This window comes from Alosa sapidissima, chromosome 20, assembly GCF_018492685.1.
Source record: "Alosa sapidissima isolate fAloSap1 chromosome 20, fAloSap1.pri, whole genome shotgun sequence".
In the NCBI taxonomy this organism is placed as follows: domain Eukaryota; kingdom Metazoa; phylum Chordata; class Actinopteri; order Clupeiformes; family Clupeidae; genus Alosa; species Alosa sapidissima.
The window spans coordinates 4,659,224-4,678,422 of record NC_055976.1 but is presented as its reverse complement, the minus strand read 5'-3'; the positions used below and the strand labels follow the sequence as shown (position 1 = coordinate 4,678,422).

The window sequence follows — 19,199 nt, the reverse complement described above, 5'->3', positions numbered from 1 at the left end:
CTTTACGTTCTCAATTATTCAGTTTAATTATTCTTATCGGCTGAAGAAAAGCAAAAAACAATTTAATTACTTCTTTATTTTATTTTTAATATGCCTCCACACTTTCTTTTGAAATACATTTTATGTACATGTTTAATCCTCTCCCAGTTGGAAAAAAATATTTGGAAAATGAAACATACAGGAACAAAATGGAAAAGGCAAAAGGTGTGAAAAAAAAACTAAAAAAAAAAAACTTAGCATAGCAAACATTTACAGTTCAAACCTGACAGAGTTTGGAAAAAATAAGCCACCAAAATAATATTCTTTTAAACTGACATCACAAAATTCAACCTTGAGTCTTCAAAGCGGCAGCAGAATAATCACCACGTGTAACCAGGGTAGTTTTTTAAAGCTTACATCAGAAGTAGTATGCTTTGTCCAGCACTCATCCTTTTGTCTCCCTGAGAGAGGGGCGAAGTTAAGCTGAAGACTCCAAGAATGGAGTCAACAGTGCTGCTCTTGAAACTAGTATTCATGCATGATTGATACATTCATCACAACAATGAGCACTTGATGTCAAAAATACTTTTCAGCCCCCAGGGGCAAACCTCAGCTCTCAACCTGCACTATAAGAAAAGGCAATCATATATTAGTTTTTGGAGTTGACATTTTTCCTCAAGTCACACTTTGTGTGCTTTCTAACAGCAAAGCAAGGTATTCTATGCACCAAATTTGCACTTCATCACTGCATTATATGTCCCATTTTAAGAGGCATACTGCAACAGTTTATTTTTCCATGCAATTGGACACCTTCTGCAGTGTGGATGCAGAAGTAAACAGTGTACGTGTTCCGATGAATAGATAATTAGAGCACTGTTGCTCAACAGTGTTTGAACACTGTTGCTTTTGTTGGTGATCCAACAAGAGCAGTAAACAATACTTTCAATCTGATGGGGGTAACGCCATGCACAGCAGTGTAGTCAAATCATGACAATTAGATCATTTTAAGTCTGCAGCATTTTGAACAGACTGAAAAATATAATTTATGATTTGAAAACATTGCAATGTGTCAAGGGTTGAATGTGTCCCCTCCCAAACAATGTTCTCCATTTTCCATACACGGTATGTTTACAGCCAAACCCGAACCACAGAATGTGCCCTTACGGAAGTGTACCAACAATAATACAAATGTCCTAGAAATCTCATTGGTGGAAAGAACAGCCGTACAGCAGCAGGCTGGTTCAAGACATTTACATTCACTCCCATTCAATCAAGAAGGCACTGACACAGTGATTAGTTGTAGAAAGAAAACCTATATTAAATCTGCATTTGGAGTATTCACTGCACAGGCAAGTTATATTCATTTGAACTTTGTTGGGTAAAAATAGCATTATAAAACTTTGGAGTAACGAGAGTTCTGAGAAAAATATTTCTAAGAGCAATAATGTACATGAAGCTAAAACAGAGGTGGCACAGAGAATCAGTTCTTTCAAACTGCTTGGAAATGCAGATCTTAATCCAAGATCTGAGACTAAATAAAGATAAAACCAAGTAACTGAATAAGTATACCTGGATTTGCACAGTTTGAAAAGGTGTGGTGTTCAATGATTTGGATTGAAGATTGAATGGGAGGAAATGTAACCTTTACAGCAAGTTTCTGCAAACACTAAATGAGAATACAATGGAGACCTCTGCTGGCATAAAGCTTGTGGTAAACAACGCTTGTGGGATGAGAGGATGACCTTAAAACTCTAATGTTGTAGGTTACTTGATTTGTGTTGTACATTCAAGCAGAGTTCCACAGGTCATTGTTAAATAGCTCTGGCCAGCACCACTGCAGTAGTTAGCTTAAGTAGCAACTCTGGGTGAAGCCCAAAAGCTCCATATAGCCACTCCACAACCAAATTTCACATTCAAACATCTGTGGGGGGTTATGCACAGAATTAATTCCTGGCCTGGCTGGAGTTCACACTGCCAGGGTTTGCATTTTCATGTTAAGTGCAGGCCTCACATGGTTTGAAGCCAAATATTTTCTTTCAAATTTTTTATAGCATGCATAATTCAAACTTCTGCCCCCATCATCCACAATATTATCAACTGAAATAAACTTGTGAAGGAGAAATGAGTACACAGCACTTAGGAACTCAAAACCTATGAGGTATATAAGAAAACATGTTTGTGCAAACAGATTACATAGAATATAAATTTAACTTAAGGTATACCATTTAGGACAACTTTTTTTCTCTCAGTAGAACCCTTTAGCATTTCATCCAAACAGCTTCCAGTGGCCATGGCAAAAGGCTACTGGAAGGTGTCATGTAGAAACAGACCCAATTAAACTGTATAACTGGGGCCATCATAAGATCACGTATGATACCACAGTTTTGGCTCATTCAAGTTTGACAGTGCAGGTAATGGGCTGGAGTATGAACCATGTTCATGGTCAATTTGTTGATGCCTACTTCAACTGCTTCTTCTGTTTAGGTTCAACTGTGGAATGCAACCTGGCATCCCAAGCAGTTGCCAAGGAATCTGAACAGCATCCGAGAAGCATCAAAATGTCCATCTTGTCACTACAATATTATTACAGTGTATATGTACAGGGTGTTGAGTAAGTCCTGTTTTAAGTGTACCATGTGTTGATACATCACTAAAATTGACCCAACCCTGAAAAGTTTCTGCTGTTTGACTATGAAAATTCCCTAAAACCTTAAGAAAGAATTAAATACCATACCTACAATACTTAATATACAATTCATAAGGAACTAGCCCAAGCAAAGCAAAATACTACTGTTGTCAGAGAGCAGAGGAAAAACCAGTATCAAAGGGGCAATTAAAATAAAACAACCAAGATGTTGAGGAAATTATTAGTAAGTGCGGCATCAGAGCGCCAGACAGTTACATAATTGTTTACTCTTGAAAAGTTCTATTGAGTAAAAAGCCTTAAAGCAATTTTAGCCATTTTACCTTAAAATAACAGCTTCAAAATAATGTTGATGGTATACCGACTTATACTAGTGACTTGCATCCAGAACACCTGCACCCAAGTAACTTTGGTGGGTCAGGCAAGGAAGTGACCTATTTTGTAACTTTTCAACATACTGGATACCACATTTTTCAACGTGCAAGGCAACCCGACAGACTTTAAAGGAATTCCAGGTTGGTATGTGACTTGTAAGTTTGGATAATGGAATTTACTAAAATAAGCTCTTAAACTGGTCAGATAAAAATTACTTTTTTCCTGTGTATGAAGAATAGCCTATTCACGTTGAAAAATGTTTATTAGACTACCCAGTATGGTGAAAAGTGACAGCATCGGTTAAATTTCAATTCTCGCATTGTGGGGCTTCAAAGTTCATTTTGCTTAAATGGTGATGGGACATTCTCTAGCGCCTTTCTAAGACCAACTGTAAGCCCCCCTCCCCCAAGGCTTGTAACAGAGAAATCATATACACTCTTAAGGTTTAAGATTTATGCTCCATCAAATATTTCCGGTGAAATTTAATGTTTAAAGAGAAACTCTTATGGAGATGCATTTGCATATGGGGTAAGAGCATTTTTCTGGCTATTCCACCAAACAGTCTTGGAAAAACATTTGAGGTATTGAAATTGAGTTGGATTTCACACCTTTGTTACTGGCTATACGGTGTCAATGGAGTGTGTGTGGGTCCAACTCACTCCTCTCCTCACAATGTCCCTCTCATTGCCTACACTGAGGAAAATAAGAGGCTCTTCCCGTACAAGAACATTAACTATCCTTTTCCCATTATTGAGGTCAAATGCAAAGAGGAAGTTGGGGATCTGCAGGACATCTCTCGCTCTCCCTCAGCCCTCTAATGCTTTCTGCCCGTCTAAAATCCTCTCCCTTTTTCTGCCATTTCCATTGACTTCTCTAACCACTTCTTTCCTCTTTTGAAACCTCAGCAAGTCCCTGCTCCCACCCCAAACCTCCCTCCTTACGCCATGTTTCCTTGCAGCTCTTTTGATTTAGGATTCCTCGGGCGGCGCAGGCCTCTTCAGGTCCCGGATCTGCTTGATCAGGTAGTTTTTCTCGTCACAGAACTGCTCATCCTCAGAGCGGTCCGTCTGGAAGTGGCAGAGGAACTCAACCAGCTTGGTCTGGTTTTTAAGTAGGATGTCCAGCACTGGTTGAGTCTTGTTGGGATTGGCAACAAATACCTAAGAGCAAATACACAGGAATAAAATCAGTACTCAAACTATAGACTTCCTCCATCTGTTCTGACAGTAAAGCGTTCAACTCTATTTTATTTGTCTTCCATCATAGTTTCGATTTGGGTCACTAACTCTGGTCTTTGCACTACTCTCGTCTTTGCCATGGTGAAAGTAAACAGATACAGGAGAGAAGTACACCACCTTTGCCTGACACTGCCACCCTTTCCCATGAATAAAACAAACATTAAGACACCTTGAAGACATGGAAGGCCTCGAACTGGATGTTGCGGCTGTTGTCTCTGAGCATGTTCATCATGAGCTTGAGGTTATCAGCATGGCTGATGTATTTGGTCATGACAGTGAAGTTGTGCCTGTCGAGTAGCAGTTCTCCCAGAAGCTGCAATAGAAAAGATAAAGGAATGAGAAACCTTTAACCCAACTTCACATTAACATGGCCTCTTAAACTACAGCTGTATCTTCACATTGTACTTTTTTTTTAACACTTATGTATAAAACTAAGAAACTCTTTAATAGGAGTATGAATGTTTTAGACCAAAGAACACACAAGATAACTCTTGGTGAGGTTCAATTTAAGGTTGCTTGAGAGCCTTACCTTCAGAGACTGTCGCTTGGTAACATAATTATCAGAATGCAGCAACTTCTCATATTCAGTAAACACCTACAAGGACACGAGAAATTGATAGAAAAAGCCTGGTTAGTGCTCTGGGATGGTAGACAACAAAACCAGTAATATCAGTGATCAAGTACAAAATATGAAACATATTCTTACTCTGTCATAATTTGTCTCCAAGAAATCAGCACACATAATCTTATGCCTTGTCAAGAGGTCCTAATCCAAGAAAACAAAGGATTAGAATACAGCAATAAAGCTCATATTCAACATTAAATGACATAGCTGTTGAAGACCCTTACTACTGAAGTCAAACATGAAGCACAGGTTTTTGCAATTTCCTGATTCCTGTTAGTTATATGTTAGGTAACTGTGAACATTAAGTTAGCTTCACTGGCTAAGGATGTGTGGGCACACTTAGTACTGTAGTGTTTGGTCACATGGTTTCTTCTCCTGCTACTTTTCTCCATACATTTTGGAAATGTCCAGTTATTTCTAAGTTTTGGTCTCACGTGAACTCTTTTTTAGCAGATTTACTTGAAATCTTATGTTCCTAAAGCAGGTTTTTGTCTACTTAATGATGACTTTGATGTGACTCTAAAGCAACTTCTATATAAAATTATATTTGCAGGGTTTACAACTGTTAGGAAAACAATTAGTAAGCACAGGTTTGAACATACTACAGCATGACTTCAAGCCCGACCAGCAACTGTGGGTGCCTGGAAAACCTTTTCATCCAACATACTGTAATTTCCTATGTATTAGCCACATTGTGTATAAACCGCAGGACAGTGTTTTATGCAAGTTAAAAAAACAAATTAATATCATATTAACTGCCCCCATGTATTAACCTCATAGCTGAAGAAATTGTGCAAAATCAAAAATGTATTAAGTTCGGCTAATAGTTTACAGTTTAGGAAATTACGGTAATTTTCTGGCCAAGAGCCAATGACTCAAACCTTTTCCGACACTATTGCATACACCGGTCAAATTAATCTGAACTATTAAAGTTGTAATATTTATTATTGTTTATTTTATTATTCATTTATTTGTATCTCAAATAACTCCTCACTGCTGCAACTAGTGACTTTGGATATGTCTGTAAACCCCTCCCCCTGTTTATTCGAAGATCAATAATAACAACAACAAAAAAAACGATCACAGGAAAAAAAAAACATGGGGGCATGATAAACATGAGCATTAAGCAACAAATGAGACAAAATGAGGCTTCAAAATGCATGAGGGATAAAACAAGTTCCACAGACACTTCATCATCTCTTAAAGCCTGATGAGAAGACATACCTTAAACGAGGCAAAGGCATCAGATGCAATGTCAAAAGTGGAGAGCTCAACATAGCCAAAGAAGCGGTAGAAATCCTCCGAGAAGAGGACGGTACGTGCAAGAGGCTCATGACGCAGACACTCTCTCAGCATCATCCCACAGTTCAGGGCCACTTCAGGACTCTCGTAGCTGTGTTCAAACATTACATGTAACAACCATGAACCTAGGTCTTACTGTGTGTATGTGTTTATTCAGTGACATTTCATTTGTAGGGATAGCATGAGTAGTTGAGGCCAACATTAATTTCATTATTTTACTCTACGGGCTTGTGTTGCAGCTGCAAACATCTACAAACGTTGCACAATCCCACATGCCAAAAAAGGCTTCCTCACTCTAAAAAGGCCACAGCCTACTATGTGTGGCAGTGCAGTCAATCATGCGCAACAAACTTATAGATTTCACTCTGCTCATACAGGATGCCAGGATAGATGGTTAGAGTGCTGTCCTATCTACATGTCCTGAGGCTTGGAAACTTACCCTTTGAGCAGCATGAAGAGGATCTGTGGGTGGGAGGAGATGTACTCCACAGTGGGGGTGCGTGTACCAATCTGACGCCGCACAATGTTGCTAAAGACGTGGACCACATCTTTTTTACCCTGGTGTTCAAAAACAGATGGTTCAGTCCAACAGTAAGTGGTATGTGTGAGGGTGCTTACACTCTGACTTTGGTTACATGTCAATATTTGACTTATTTGTAGGCCTCAAAGGACAATGTCATCTTCATGGATTCTCACAGATATTCATTTAATAGTTTATAATACCATAAATAAACTTCTAAAGCCGCACAAAGAAGTTAATTGTAATACTCACTTCAAAGTCAATCTTTTGAAGGTTGGCAATGAGCGAAATCAGGAGGTTTGTGTTGTAAAGCTCTTGAGCAAGCTGGGCCACTGCTTCTGTCTGGGGCTCTTTATCTGCTGTGCCACAGAGCACCTCTTTCAAGGAAGCCAAATGTTTGGAAACCTCCTCTGAAACCTTATAGAGGAATTCAAGTAAACAATTAGGGCAGTGGTCCATGTAGACTCAAATATTATACACATAAAAAAAAAAAAACCTGGCATTCTGATTTTATTTTTTTCCCCCCTCACCTTTTCAATCTTCTTTGTGTCCGAAGTCTCTAACTTCTCCAAACATGCAACATTTTCCTTTAAACTTTTAACAATCTCTGCTGGGCTCTTCTGAGATTTCCCAAAGGGGAACGGCATGGCGGTCTGACAGCGGGCGGTCTTCACTTGAGTGAAACAGAGAAATGTCATTATCATACAGTATTATTCAAGCATATTATTATGAGAATCCTGAGTGTATGAAGATGTGGTGTGCTTTGCTTTTATTCTTTTTTTCTTTCTTTTTTTAGATAACAGTGATCATAGACATTTTTATTAACAAATTGAACAAAAGGGGTTCCTCGATTTTTAGTGACCTGATTTCTTCCACTGATTGATAAGAGTACCACGAATAGTAAATAGTTAAGTCTTCAATGAAATACACATGAATATCAGAAATCAGGGCTGAAACTGAGAAGGTAGATTGGCATTTAACTTTTTGTTGACAACACTGATTCGGGTACGAATACTTATTATATTAAGTTACCTACTGTATTGCGCTGCAGTTCTGACAGTTAAGTAAACGTCAATTAATCTTGGGAAACGGAAAAAAAGCCCCTTTGTTCTTGCAACAAGGTAGATTTATCAAATGAAACTACTTAAATTGGAATTATTTGATTATGGAGATTATAGCCAGCGTGGATAACATAACACATGTTTTGAGTTGTTGTGGATAAATGGAAGATTTAAGTTAGTCACTAAATTTAGCCAATTCCTTTAATCTAAGATCAACTGTTTTTTGGTACCTAGCTAGTACAGATGTGTGGTAGTTTGGTAATTAGATGACAGTAACCTGGAGTTAAAAATGCGTTTTTACTAGCGGCCTTTAAACGCTTACTATGGATAGGAACTAGCATCTCTATGTAGTCTCCACCCATAAGTAAAGTTGGAAGACATCGAACGTTACCAAAGTGTTCTTACGATCCTAGGTACAATGTTGCAGTGAATCTGTCACCTTAGCCAAGTTAGCTGGTAATATTACTTGCAAAGTAACTGAACCGGTCAACAAACATTAACGTTACTTACGTAAACCTAGTATTGTTGTTTAGCCAAATACTTCCTCGAACTGACCATTTAAATTTAGTTTTTGTTACACGACATGGTTGTCACGTTTGCACTACCTGCCCCTACACGTTAAAACTTTTAAGAGGATTCACTGTAACGTTAGCTACTGGCAGTTGTCACAAGCAAAGTTAAGTACCGAGCATTTAAGATCCAAGTAGGTAAAGTGGCTCAATACCATAAATTACCTAACTAACGTTGCGAGATCGCAGTTTATCAACTTGACATTACTAATGTGACGACGTGAATGCACAAGAAGTGTTTTCTAAAGCATTTGGTAGTACAGCTGCTGTGTAACTTAACGCTATGTTACTGAGCAAAGTTTACCGAATATCACTGGTATTAATAGCTAGGTTACATTGGTTTATGCAAAACTTAGATTACTAACCGTCCTATCGCTACGTAACCTACGAATTTCGCTCACAGCAAACTATTTTATAACATTTGAAGCGTGTAACTAGCTCTTTGCTAGCAACACCAGCCGACGAACGCTAACGTTAAAGCTACAAAACTAAACTTGTTTCGCTAACAGTTAGGTCTAGTTAACTGTGGAGCTAACGATAGTTTCCTTGTTAAAGTTAGCTTTCCTGCCAATCCTTCGAAAAACGAAAAAGGTCTAACTAGCCTCCTTAGCTAACATTAGCAACAGGCTGGCTCACGTCAGTCAATAGCAAGCGAATGTCAGGTTACTTACCAGGCTCAAAAGTCGGCTTTTAAAAATCACCAAAAATAGCCAGCCACTGGCTATCTGGATATAACGAAGTGTAGTTGGGGTAGCGACTAATGGAAGGTGAATAAAACAGCTAGCCTTGAATCACAAGTTCATAGCTACCAAGGTTAAAACAATGCTAACTTTTTTTGGTGCTCTGTTGTTACAAGAGCGAGCTAAAGTTGAATAACTTATCTTCCTTCTCCCTCCAGTGGTCCTCTGTATCAGCACTGTTACGAGCTAGTTAGCGTTAGCTTGCTAACTACGTGTTCTATCTATCTCAGAGCTAATGGACAAGTTACCTTCGCAACAACAGGGTGGGTACGTTTGAAACACCCAGTATCCATAATTGATGTTTCCTGTAGCCAATCACTCGAAGAGAACGGCTTCGGACTAGAACACTTCTACTTGTGTTCAACAGAACGATGCTGAAATGCACATGAGGAAACTAAATATTTTCTTAGTATGTTCAAGTTAGTTCAATAGATGACTACTATTCTGGACTGTAGATGAACAACTATTATTTCTCACGGAAAGTGATAGGTCACAAATGACTAACAATGTCCAATATATTAAAAACATTTTATCTGTATGGGCAAAACAACGAATGCTTGGCCAAGTTGAAAAACCGGTTATTGGTAGTACTTCAAACTTAACGCATTAATTTGGAACTATGATTATGTAACTATTTATTTATTTATTTATTTATTTATTCATTCATTCGTTCGTCATATCTTTCTTGTTTCTTTTTTTGCGAGGTTTCTCCTTTCTTTCTTTTGAACCCGAGTGTATAGCTCAAACTATCTTGACGGAACGTGCGTAAGGGGCGTGTATTTGAATGTCTGACAAACGTGCTTTTTGCAGTACGCAACGTCACTCGAATGATACGCAGTGGAGAAGATCCGCAAGCGTAGCTTACCCTGCTCAGTGGAAAGAAGGGTGAAAACACACGCTTGTGGTCACACTTTTCTTTTGCCCCATCCAGCAGAACAACGTGACAAAAACGCACGAATACGGGTAAGGATCTTCTATGCGCTGGGTCAGCTGTATAGGTATTTGATAAAGCCTTTGTTTATCGGGATGGCAGGCGGACTAGTTCGCCAAAAAGTGTCTCTCGGTTTTTGAAGCTGAATGTATCGCGTATGGCGCTCTTCACACTAAGAGCGGGTAAAATCGACTTCCACTGCCCACTCAACGTGAAATATTGAGGAATGAATGGGAATCTCTTGTACAACAACCAAGCTATTTGGGAGAGTCCACTTTTAACAACACCGTGTTGGCCTTGTATCCTTTACCGAGGGCCTCAGGGGGCTGTTCGGGGATGGATGTAGCGAGGTCCCCAATGAATCGGAGACGGCGCACCCCCTTTTCATTTAAAATGAGCATGAGAATTAGTTATCTGCCTTGAGTGAGACACTTGCGATTTTACATCAATTAATATTACCGTCACATTTCTTTAGTAGCCATTGGTTTCCGACATTTTGTCAACTTAACGCATGGTCATACTTATCTTATAGCTTAAGTGAAACGGCAAATGTTTTGCAAGCACTTTAAGCATGTTGTTTACTTGGCTACAGCCTTTGCACGTTATGTGTCGCGTTGCTAGCGGCAGTGCTGCCCGCCAGAGCTAAGTTCCTGTGTAATCATGGCAGCTACGTCTGGTCAAGGCGTTGTAGCGTTAGCTACTGTAGCACACTTATCTGTCGTTACTTCGTTCCAGGGCGGTAAGTCTTAAAGAGCATATATATTTTACTGAGGATACATTTTGTTACTACTTGTTTACGTTTACTGATGACAGCAAGTCGCCTAATGGTTGTACATTAGATAACTTCGAACACAATGTTCCTTGCACTGAAACGTTGCACATCTACAAACCATGGCATAGTTTGTTAAAATATGAATTACTTTTTTACGAAATCCTAACTTTAGATTTAAAGTAATTCAATCATAAAGTAATTTATAGTCAAGTCAGGCATATAGGCCAATGTTTTCCCTCATGCTTTCTTAACCCCCTTCCACCTTAAGGAGAATGCATTAACAATGCATAATTTTTGGACTATAGCATATTAACACATGGCATTATCTGTTCTGAATGGAACTATGACTTGGACAACTTGCTTATCGTGTCCTTTTTCTGTCTGCTACCAACATGACCTCACCTATTAAGACATGGCTATGCATAATAACTCTAGGGCCTATCAGTTAAAGTAGTAACAACACATGTTTGGACAGTTCATTAACACGAGGGTCTGTTGATAATTTCTTCTGTCCAGTGCTGAGCCACAGGGGTCTGCCATATATCCATGACTCATCCATGTAGGTCAGGAAGGCATCATCACTGACTGTTTTCTCTCTCAGCCAAACAAATCAGAAGATCCTTAAAAAATGTTTTTGGGAAGGCATCATCACTGACTGTTTTCTCTCTCAGCCAAACAAATCAGAAGATCCTTAAAAAATGTTTTTGATGACCGTCAAGATGAGGTCCTAAGAATATTACAGGATTCTACTATATGATTAGAATAAAGGTGATGACTATAGGTTGTTAAGCTATTTTTGCATATTTTCTTGCTATAAAGCTGTGGTTGTTTTAGGCCTAAAATCTAAAATGATATGGAAAAATATAGTGAGGTTGATATGTTATACTTCATGTTGATATTTAATATTTCAAATGTAGTTTGTAACATAGATTTGCTTTTTCTGTAATCTTTTTTCCCCCTTTTCAGTTATATTTTCCATAACATTCAGCCAGACAGAGGAGAGGAGAGAGTGAGAGAGAGAAAGACTTGCCATGTCAGGTCAAAGGAAAGGACCAGCAGCACGGCTGCGAAAATGTGCCTTTTGTAGAACCAACCGAGACAAGGAGTGTGGACAACTAATGGTGTCGGACAACCAGAAGGTGGCAGCCCACCACAAGTGCATGGTGAGGAGCAAGCAGCCAGGAAGGCTTGTTTTTGGTGGGAACAACCAGTGGGTAAACTGACATACAGGGAGCTCAGAGAAATGGTTTGCAATGTGTAAAGCCTATCTTGTCCTATGCCTCTCTGCTCTTAGCTTTTCTCATCGGCACTGGTGACGTCTCACTCCGAAAGTGAAAACATTGGGGGATTTTCCGTGGAGGATGTGAAGAAGGAGATAAAGAGAGGCAACAAACTGGTGAGTGACAGAGGCCCAATTCATCATTAGGGACTGAAGTCAGAATGTACTCCCAAGTCATCTTCCAGTCCAGAGCATACTGTAGTCTTTCACAGAGCAGCATATTGTAGTCTTTTACAGATAGTAAACCACATAATTTATTTTTCCTTGCAAGGGCTTACCTTGACCATACATGGCATTTCTCGTTAATTTTCCAGACTTTGTTTGGTTAACCCTTTAGAATAAACTTTGCAAAACTACAGGTGCTTGGGTGCTAGTATTTATAGTAGATGTCAGCTCTCATGTATACCTTCATTCACATTACTCACACTGTACATTAGAGGTGGGACAAATGATCAAATATCAAAATATTATATCGGCAGAGGCTTGTGCTACGTTCAATACACTACATATGTTGTTGATCAGATCTTAAATGGCTACAGCAACAAAAAGGAATGACCGAAGAATTTGTTGGTAGAAAACCCATCATGAGTGGGTCTGGGACATCAGACAGTACTGTACTAGCCTTCTGGACGTGTCGTGGACCTAATTTAATGAAACACCAATGAAGGAAGGTCCCTGCTTGATAACCTCAGTGAAATCACGAAGGCTGCTCTGTTGGTGATGCTGTTTTTTGGTTGGACATTCAATCTACTGGCAGCGCATGTGGTACCTTGAAGGAGGGCTATTACGGATCCTGGGTACCAAATGCGACGGGCTTGCGACTGCAGCCAGCCAACTATGCATTGTTGCATCCTGCGTCATTTTGTGTAATGTTAAATAGGCTTGATTGTTGATTGGCCACTGTGTGAAATCCCCTACCTACAGCACAAGGAATCTCTTGTGTATCTGAAATAACTAGCACCAAATATTAATACTTTTACTATAATGTGCAAGTGGTCTGAACGTTTAAATGGGCCAATTTGATGTACTAGTAACTGGTTCATGACTTCTTGTGGTGGTGAGTATCAAATAAATGAGAATAAACTTGCATTGAAGAAACTGACAGGGACAAAATCGGGTACAGTGCAAAAACTTTACATCAAATATGTTGTATGTTGCTGTTTTGTAATATTATCATTATTGTAGCCCGCGTATCGTGACCGTATTGTTTTGTGAGTTACTCTGTAAATCCCACTCCTTCTTGTCATATTTATATAATCTATTTGTTAAATGCCCTCCAATCCTCAGATGTGTTCCCACTGCCACCGACCGGGTGCCACCATAGGTTGTGATGTCAAAACATGCCGGCGGACCTACCACTACTACTGCGCCCTGTGGGATAAGGCTCAGACCAAGGAGAACCCTTCCCAGGGCATCTACCTGTGAGTGCTTGGACTTCGATATTGTTATGCTGATATATGACCAGTACAGTGATGCTAATGGTACTCTCTTTCCTCAATATCTCAATGCAGTGTCTACTGTCGCAAACACCGGGATGCCATCCAGGATGCCAGTGATGGTAATTTCTCTAAAGCTAAGCTTTCAGAAATCCATACACATCCATCGAGATGTCTTTGCTGCAGAGCACTTTTTAGCAAGGGCCAAAATGTAAGGTGCTGCTGGTAGTGTGGTGTGAGCGAGAGAGAGAGAGAAAGGCAAGAGTCAGTTAGAAAGATGCAAGTTGCCAAGCAGGTCGCTGAGAATGGTTTCTTGTGTGTAAGGAAAACCCCCATTTAAAGACACTACCGTGGCTAGAGTAGAAAGTGCACAAAGCCAATGCGTACGTTTGGCCAGGTGTGTTGAAGTGTTGGACTAATGGCCAGGTGTGTTAAAGCGTGGGACAAAAGGTCAGGTGTGTTGAAGCGTGGGAGAAGGATTGAATGTCCACTCTGGCTGAGATTCTTCTGATCTGTCTGGAAGATCAGTGGATCAAGGGGTTTCTGGGAACACCATGATATCAACTAGCTATGATTACAATCTTAGAAAAATATTGAAGGAAGACTGTCTTGGAGATGCACAAACCTTGTTTTTATAAATGAATTGGAAATATAGTAGATATGACAATCTGGTCAATGGATGTGCTTGAGGCTGAAATGTGTCAGTTGCTGTGCACAACTGATCAGAGAGAAATAGTCTGACTAGTGGGAAGAACCATAAGAATGAAAGAATTGTAGCAGTTTCAAGTGGTGTTAGAAGCAGGTTGATGTTCTTGCTAAGCCTATCTGGTCTTTGTGATTCAGGTTTGACAGGTGCCCCTATCTGCTACTGTGCACTGTTGTGGTCTTGTGCTGTACATCCTAAGGCTCTACCCAACTCTTCCCTGTGTGTGTTTGGTAACAGATGAGCAGGGAGCGGAGGCCAACGATTCAGACTCGTCCCCGCCAAGGAGTAGGGGCCGGGGACGTTTTGAGAAGGGCCGAATCAAAGGGGTCTCCAGGGGCCAATCAGATGATACTCGCTCAACTTCCTCCCAAGGCATGGATGACACAGAGAGTTCTTCACATGTAAGAAACGCCCATCCCAAGCTCCACACACTTTCTTTTCCAGGTTATTTAATGTATTTGGAACAAACCTGGGGCCCGTTGCACAAAACTAGGATAAGGGATTAAGCCGGGATATCTTGGTTATCCTGGCTCAATTTATCCGTGATCCGGTTGCACAAAAGCGGAATAGGGGGCAGTAGGATATGTTATGGTATAAGTTACCATGGAGATATATTCTGTGGAGCTAGCCTGCTCCAGACCAGGCTAAGTTCCAGGATCTATTTCATCTCATCCCTTATCTCAGTCAACAGTCACCACAAACGGAAACCAATAGTTATTCCACTGCCCACTACACATTGTTATTACAAATAACTAGACCCACTGTCATTATTTAAGCGTTTGTGATCATTAATTTCAATCATTTTGGATAAATGATGATTTTTAGATAATGTTGCAATCATTAGATAATTAGATAGTTTCCCATATACTATAAGGCTATATATAAAATGACGGAATATTAGGGCCACAGAGGAAACAAATCCAAATTCCTCTGCCACTGCAGGACATATTTAACATATTTAAAGCACGCATATTAACTAATTTAATAAATATTGGTCTTTTACCAGCTGACTGCTGTCGTCATGAGGGAAGATTGCTTTGCTTTAGACAGATAGATAGATAGATAGATAGATAGATAGATAGATAGATAGATACTTTATTAATCCCCAAGGGGAAATTCAAGGGTCTCAGTAGCATAGACATCACACACAACATGCACTTACAGCAGAAATGGTAAACATAAGTATAAATATATAACTAAACTCCACTGTACAATAAAGACAGTAGAAGATAAGAAAGATAAGAAAACTAAATACACTATATAAATTAAATTAAGAAAGTCCAATGTGCTTGAGGGTGATCAAGCATAAGACGCTTGTAGTGACAGGGCCGGGACTGGTAAGGTGCTAAAGGGAGTGAGTGTCATGGTGAAGGTGCAAAAAGTAGTCCAACATTAGTCCAACAGTGCAAGAGTAAGGTCTAGAGACCAGCATAAATAATATGGACAAATAGGAGAGTAAAGTATAATGTAGACAAGGTAAAATAAAAAACTATTTCAGTGCATTAACAGGTTGAGGTAATAGGGTTATAGCCATTCATTCAGTATTGTAGCAGAAGCCTGACCGCAGCCATTGATCATGTGTGCTAATATAGCATGAAAATAAGTGTAGCAGTAAAACAGTAGTGAAACTTTATCACTGTGGTGGTGTTGTCTTTCGTTTTAATTATGTCTTTTACATACTCGCCATTCCAGGATGTCTTGATCCTTCTTTTGTGCAATGGGCCTCTGGACTGAAATGGGTAGATATAGTACAATTCCCCATAGTATACTGTATATACTCTTTTGATCCCGTGAGGAAAATTTGGTCTCTGCATTTATCCCAATCCGTGAATTAGTGAAACACACTCAGCACACAGTGAACACACATTGAGGTGAAGCACACACTAATCCTGACGCAGTGGATATGCCTGCTACAGCGGCGCTCAGGGAGCAATGAGGGGTTAGGTGCCCTGCTCAAGAGCACTTCAGCTGTTCCTACTGGTCGGGGTTCGAACCGGCGACCCTCCAATTACAAGTCCGAAGCGCTAACCAGTAGGCCACAGCTGCCTCCATACAACAGAGCAACCCAATACAAGTGTAGAAAATATGATTTAGAAAGATGAATTACATTTCAAATGGTGGTACTGTGCAGAGTTGTTTATGAGATCTGTATTTTGTTTAACGTCTGTAGTCAATTGCAAATGTTCCACATTTGATTTCTTTCCTGGTCTTCACGTGTTCTTGCAATCAGTGCTTTTGCTTAGGCAAACCACAGGATACTGCACCCAGAAACGCCTCCAATTTTGTGTGCATGTGTGTGCTTGTCTGTCAGCGAGACCGGTCTCCTCTGAGAAGCAGCCCCAGTGATACAGGGCTTCGCTGTGGTTTCTGTCATGATGGAGAGGAAGAGAACGAGACACGTGGTGTGCTCCATGCCGACAACGCCAAAAAGGTGGCAGCTCACTATAAATGCATGGTGAGTTATTTGCTTAGATAGTAGTAATAGTTTGAGGTGGAGGCTTTAGACTGCCTTTCAAAATGCCTCCCTTTCTTATGATGCTCTACAGTATATGATACACTGTACACAACACAAAGTTATTAAAGTTATCCTTAGTCAGAATGATTGATAAAGGCATCCACTTGGCTGAGCTCAGAAAACATTGTAATAGCTTTGAAGTTCAAAGTAATCCTAGCTAAGCAAGAGCTGTGATGTGCAAGATTTCTTTTGAGGTTATATGTCAAGATCATTGCATTTATTACACCAAATATTTTCTCTTTGCCCCAAAAGCTTTTCTCCTCTGGGACAGTTCAGCTCACAACCACATCTCGTGCAGAATTTGGTAACTTTGATGTTAAGACGGTCATCCAAGAAATCAAGAGAGGGAAGAGAATGGTGAGAATTTAGAGAACTCTTGAGAACTTTTCTTCTACAACAGAATTCTACAACAGAATTGTAGGCTTTCCAAAGTGAGGTACCAGTCAGTGCTAATGGTGACATCCCTCAATGAAGACTAATAGTGTGTCTGTGTATCGTAATAGTGCATAAATAGTACATTAGTATATTAATATTGCATTAATAGTGTATTGTCTTCTGCCAGAAATGCACTCTCTGCACTCAACTTGGTGCCACCATCGGCTGTGAGATTAAAGCTTGTGTGAAGACCTACCATTATCACTGTGGCCTGCAGGACAAGGCCAAATACATTGAAAACATGGCCAGAGGAATTTACAAGTAAGCAAACATAACTCCATTTTGTTGTGCAATACAGGAACTGAAAGATATTTTGACACAAAGAAGAGCTTATAAGCGGTGATTTAAATTATGTGAGCAGTATATTGGAGCTTTGTCACATTCAAATAAGCTTTTCTTTCTTTAAACTGAAAACATTCATAGTGTTATTATTTCTTTCAAGCTGATGTTGTTGTACTTCACAGGCTATACTGTAAGAACCACAGTGGCAACGAGGAGCGCGATGAGGAGGACGAGGAGCGGGAGAGCCGCAGCAGAGAGAGGGCTGGAGGCCTGCCCTCACAAGTCAACGGCAACTAGGTGAGACGCGCCCCTTCGCCCACGACCGCTGGCGGAATAAAGTATTCTGGAAATACAGTATAATGAACTGATATATAATGAGTATGGCGTAGTTTAGGGTGTGATGCTGCCATGTTACTTTAATCTCAATGACCGGGGGGAGCAAAACGTGCTGAGCTCATACTGTGCAGTGCATTACCGTCTTGCTAATAAGTCAGCTATACACAACTATATACAATATTTGTCTTGTAAAGCTACTTTGTGTTTCGTCAGTAATTGTTATGTCCTTTTTCACAGATAGAGCTTGAGAGCAAAATTACAAGACCCATTAGGAGCTACAAGATGGAGAAACGATATTTTTATATGGTGTTGTACTCACAAACTATCAGGGCCAGCTCTCTCAATATCTTAAAGTTTCCTATTTCTTCTCTTTGATGCATACTTCTTCCCCATTTGTGGACAACAACCACCTTCTATTCGCATGTGCAGATAAGCACACCGACACATTACAAACATCTCTTCTGCTCAAGACAAACTCCTGGGATCTAGAGGACAGATGGCCACAGGAGACAGACAGTAGCAGAGACTAAAAAAAGAACTCCAAAACTGACCAGACACATGAACGTGAATACAAGTTCTGCGTATGATGAGACTGGACAAGAAAGCATTGTCTCTCAATGCAGCCGAATGTACTGTTCTACAATCTCTTCCTTGTGATCTACCATACAGTAGTTCTACTGGATATATTTGATTGAGGCTGCCTTCTCATTTTTATTCATTTTCTCTTCCAAACCTTGAACTTTAATAACTCTGTTGCTGTAATTTTTCTGTCGATATGATTCTTTTTTTCTTTTGAAACGTGTATTATATTTTACTACCGTATTATAATCATTATTAATATTGCATATCAGTGGCTTCCTTTATAGTCTGAGTCAGGATTAAACAACATCTGCTAGCATGCATTTTTATTTACCCACTTGCAAGTCATGTTTCCCCCCCTTTCAATGAAACGGTTCACATTTAAGCTCACATGAAACCTGATTTGCAGGGTACAGCTACTGTGAAATGATGCATTATTTTTGAAAATAGTTTTGAAACTGACCATTGGGTGGCAGCAAACTATTATTTGAGGATGTCAGACATTTTTCTCAGGCTTCTCATTTATATTATAAATTGTTTAGAAAGTTCTAAAGTATTAAGTTACAATACATGATTAGTTCTTTATCAACATTAGGTAGTAAATGTGCTATTACAAGGTGGAATTACTATTACAGAATATTTTAATGACATGTTATAATCCTCCTAGATTTACAGTACTAGGAACAGTGGAATTTAGTGTAGGTATGAAATGTGGCAGTACACCCTTTATGTTACACAGACATGGTGTGAACAATTATAATTATATTTAAGTATATAATGACATGGAATTTAATAGAGAGCAGATCTGTAAAGACTTCAATCATGATGGTGACTGAGGATGTATGTTTTTTCAACATACAGCTTATACAAAATCT

At 39.6% G+C, this 19,199-nt stretch overlaps 2 protein-coding genes across 2 annotated transcripts; one reads left to right on the top strand and one right to left on the bottom strand.

The window, feature by feature from the left end:
• Nucleotides 1–61: 61 nt before the first annotated feature.
• On the bottom strand, nt 62–9,521 carry cab39l1 (calcium binding protein 39, like 1). The gene is made up of 9 exons (XM_042074497.1): nt 8,985–9,521; nt 7,214–7,356; nt 6,936–7,100; nt 6,603–6,721; nt 6,086–6,254; nt 4,943–5,002; nt 4,766–4,831; nt 4,406–4,549; nt 62–4,158 (listed from the first exon to the last, which is right to left on the bottom strand). The coding sequence occupies exons 2-9, from the start codon at nt 7,328–7,330 to the stop codon at nt 3,967–3,969; spliced, it is 1,032 nt and encodes a 343-aa protein (XP_041930431.1). The 5' UTR covers nt 7,331–7,356; nt 8,985–9,521; the 3' UTR covers nt 62–3,966.
• A 190-nt stretch (nt 9,522–9,711) lies between these two features.
• phf6 (PHD finger protein 6) lies at nt 9,712–18,657 on the top strand. Its single transcript, XM_042074496.1, has 11 exons — nt 9,712–10,016; nt 11,723–11,919; nt 12,051–12,152; nt 13,323–13,456; nt 13,547–13,593; nt 14,415–14,578; nt 16,489–16,632; nt 16,945–17,049; nt 17,255–17,388; nt 17,592–17,706; nt 17,983–18,657. Exons 2-10 carry the CDS (start codon nt 11,788–11,790, stop codon nt 17,704–17,706), a joined length of 1,077 nt encoding a protein of 358 aa, XP_041930430.1. The 5' UTR covers nt 9,712–10,016; nt 11,723–11,787; the 3' UTR covers nt 17,983–18,657.
• The last annotated feature ends 542 nt before the right edge of the window (nt 18,658–19,199 follow it).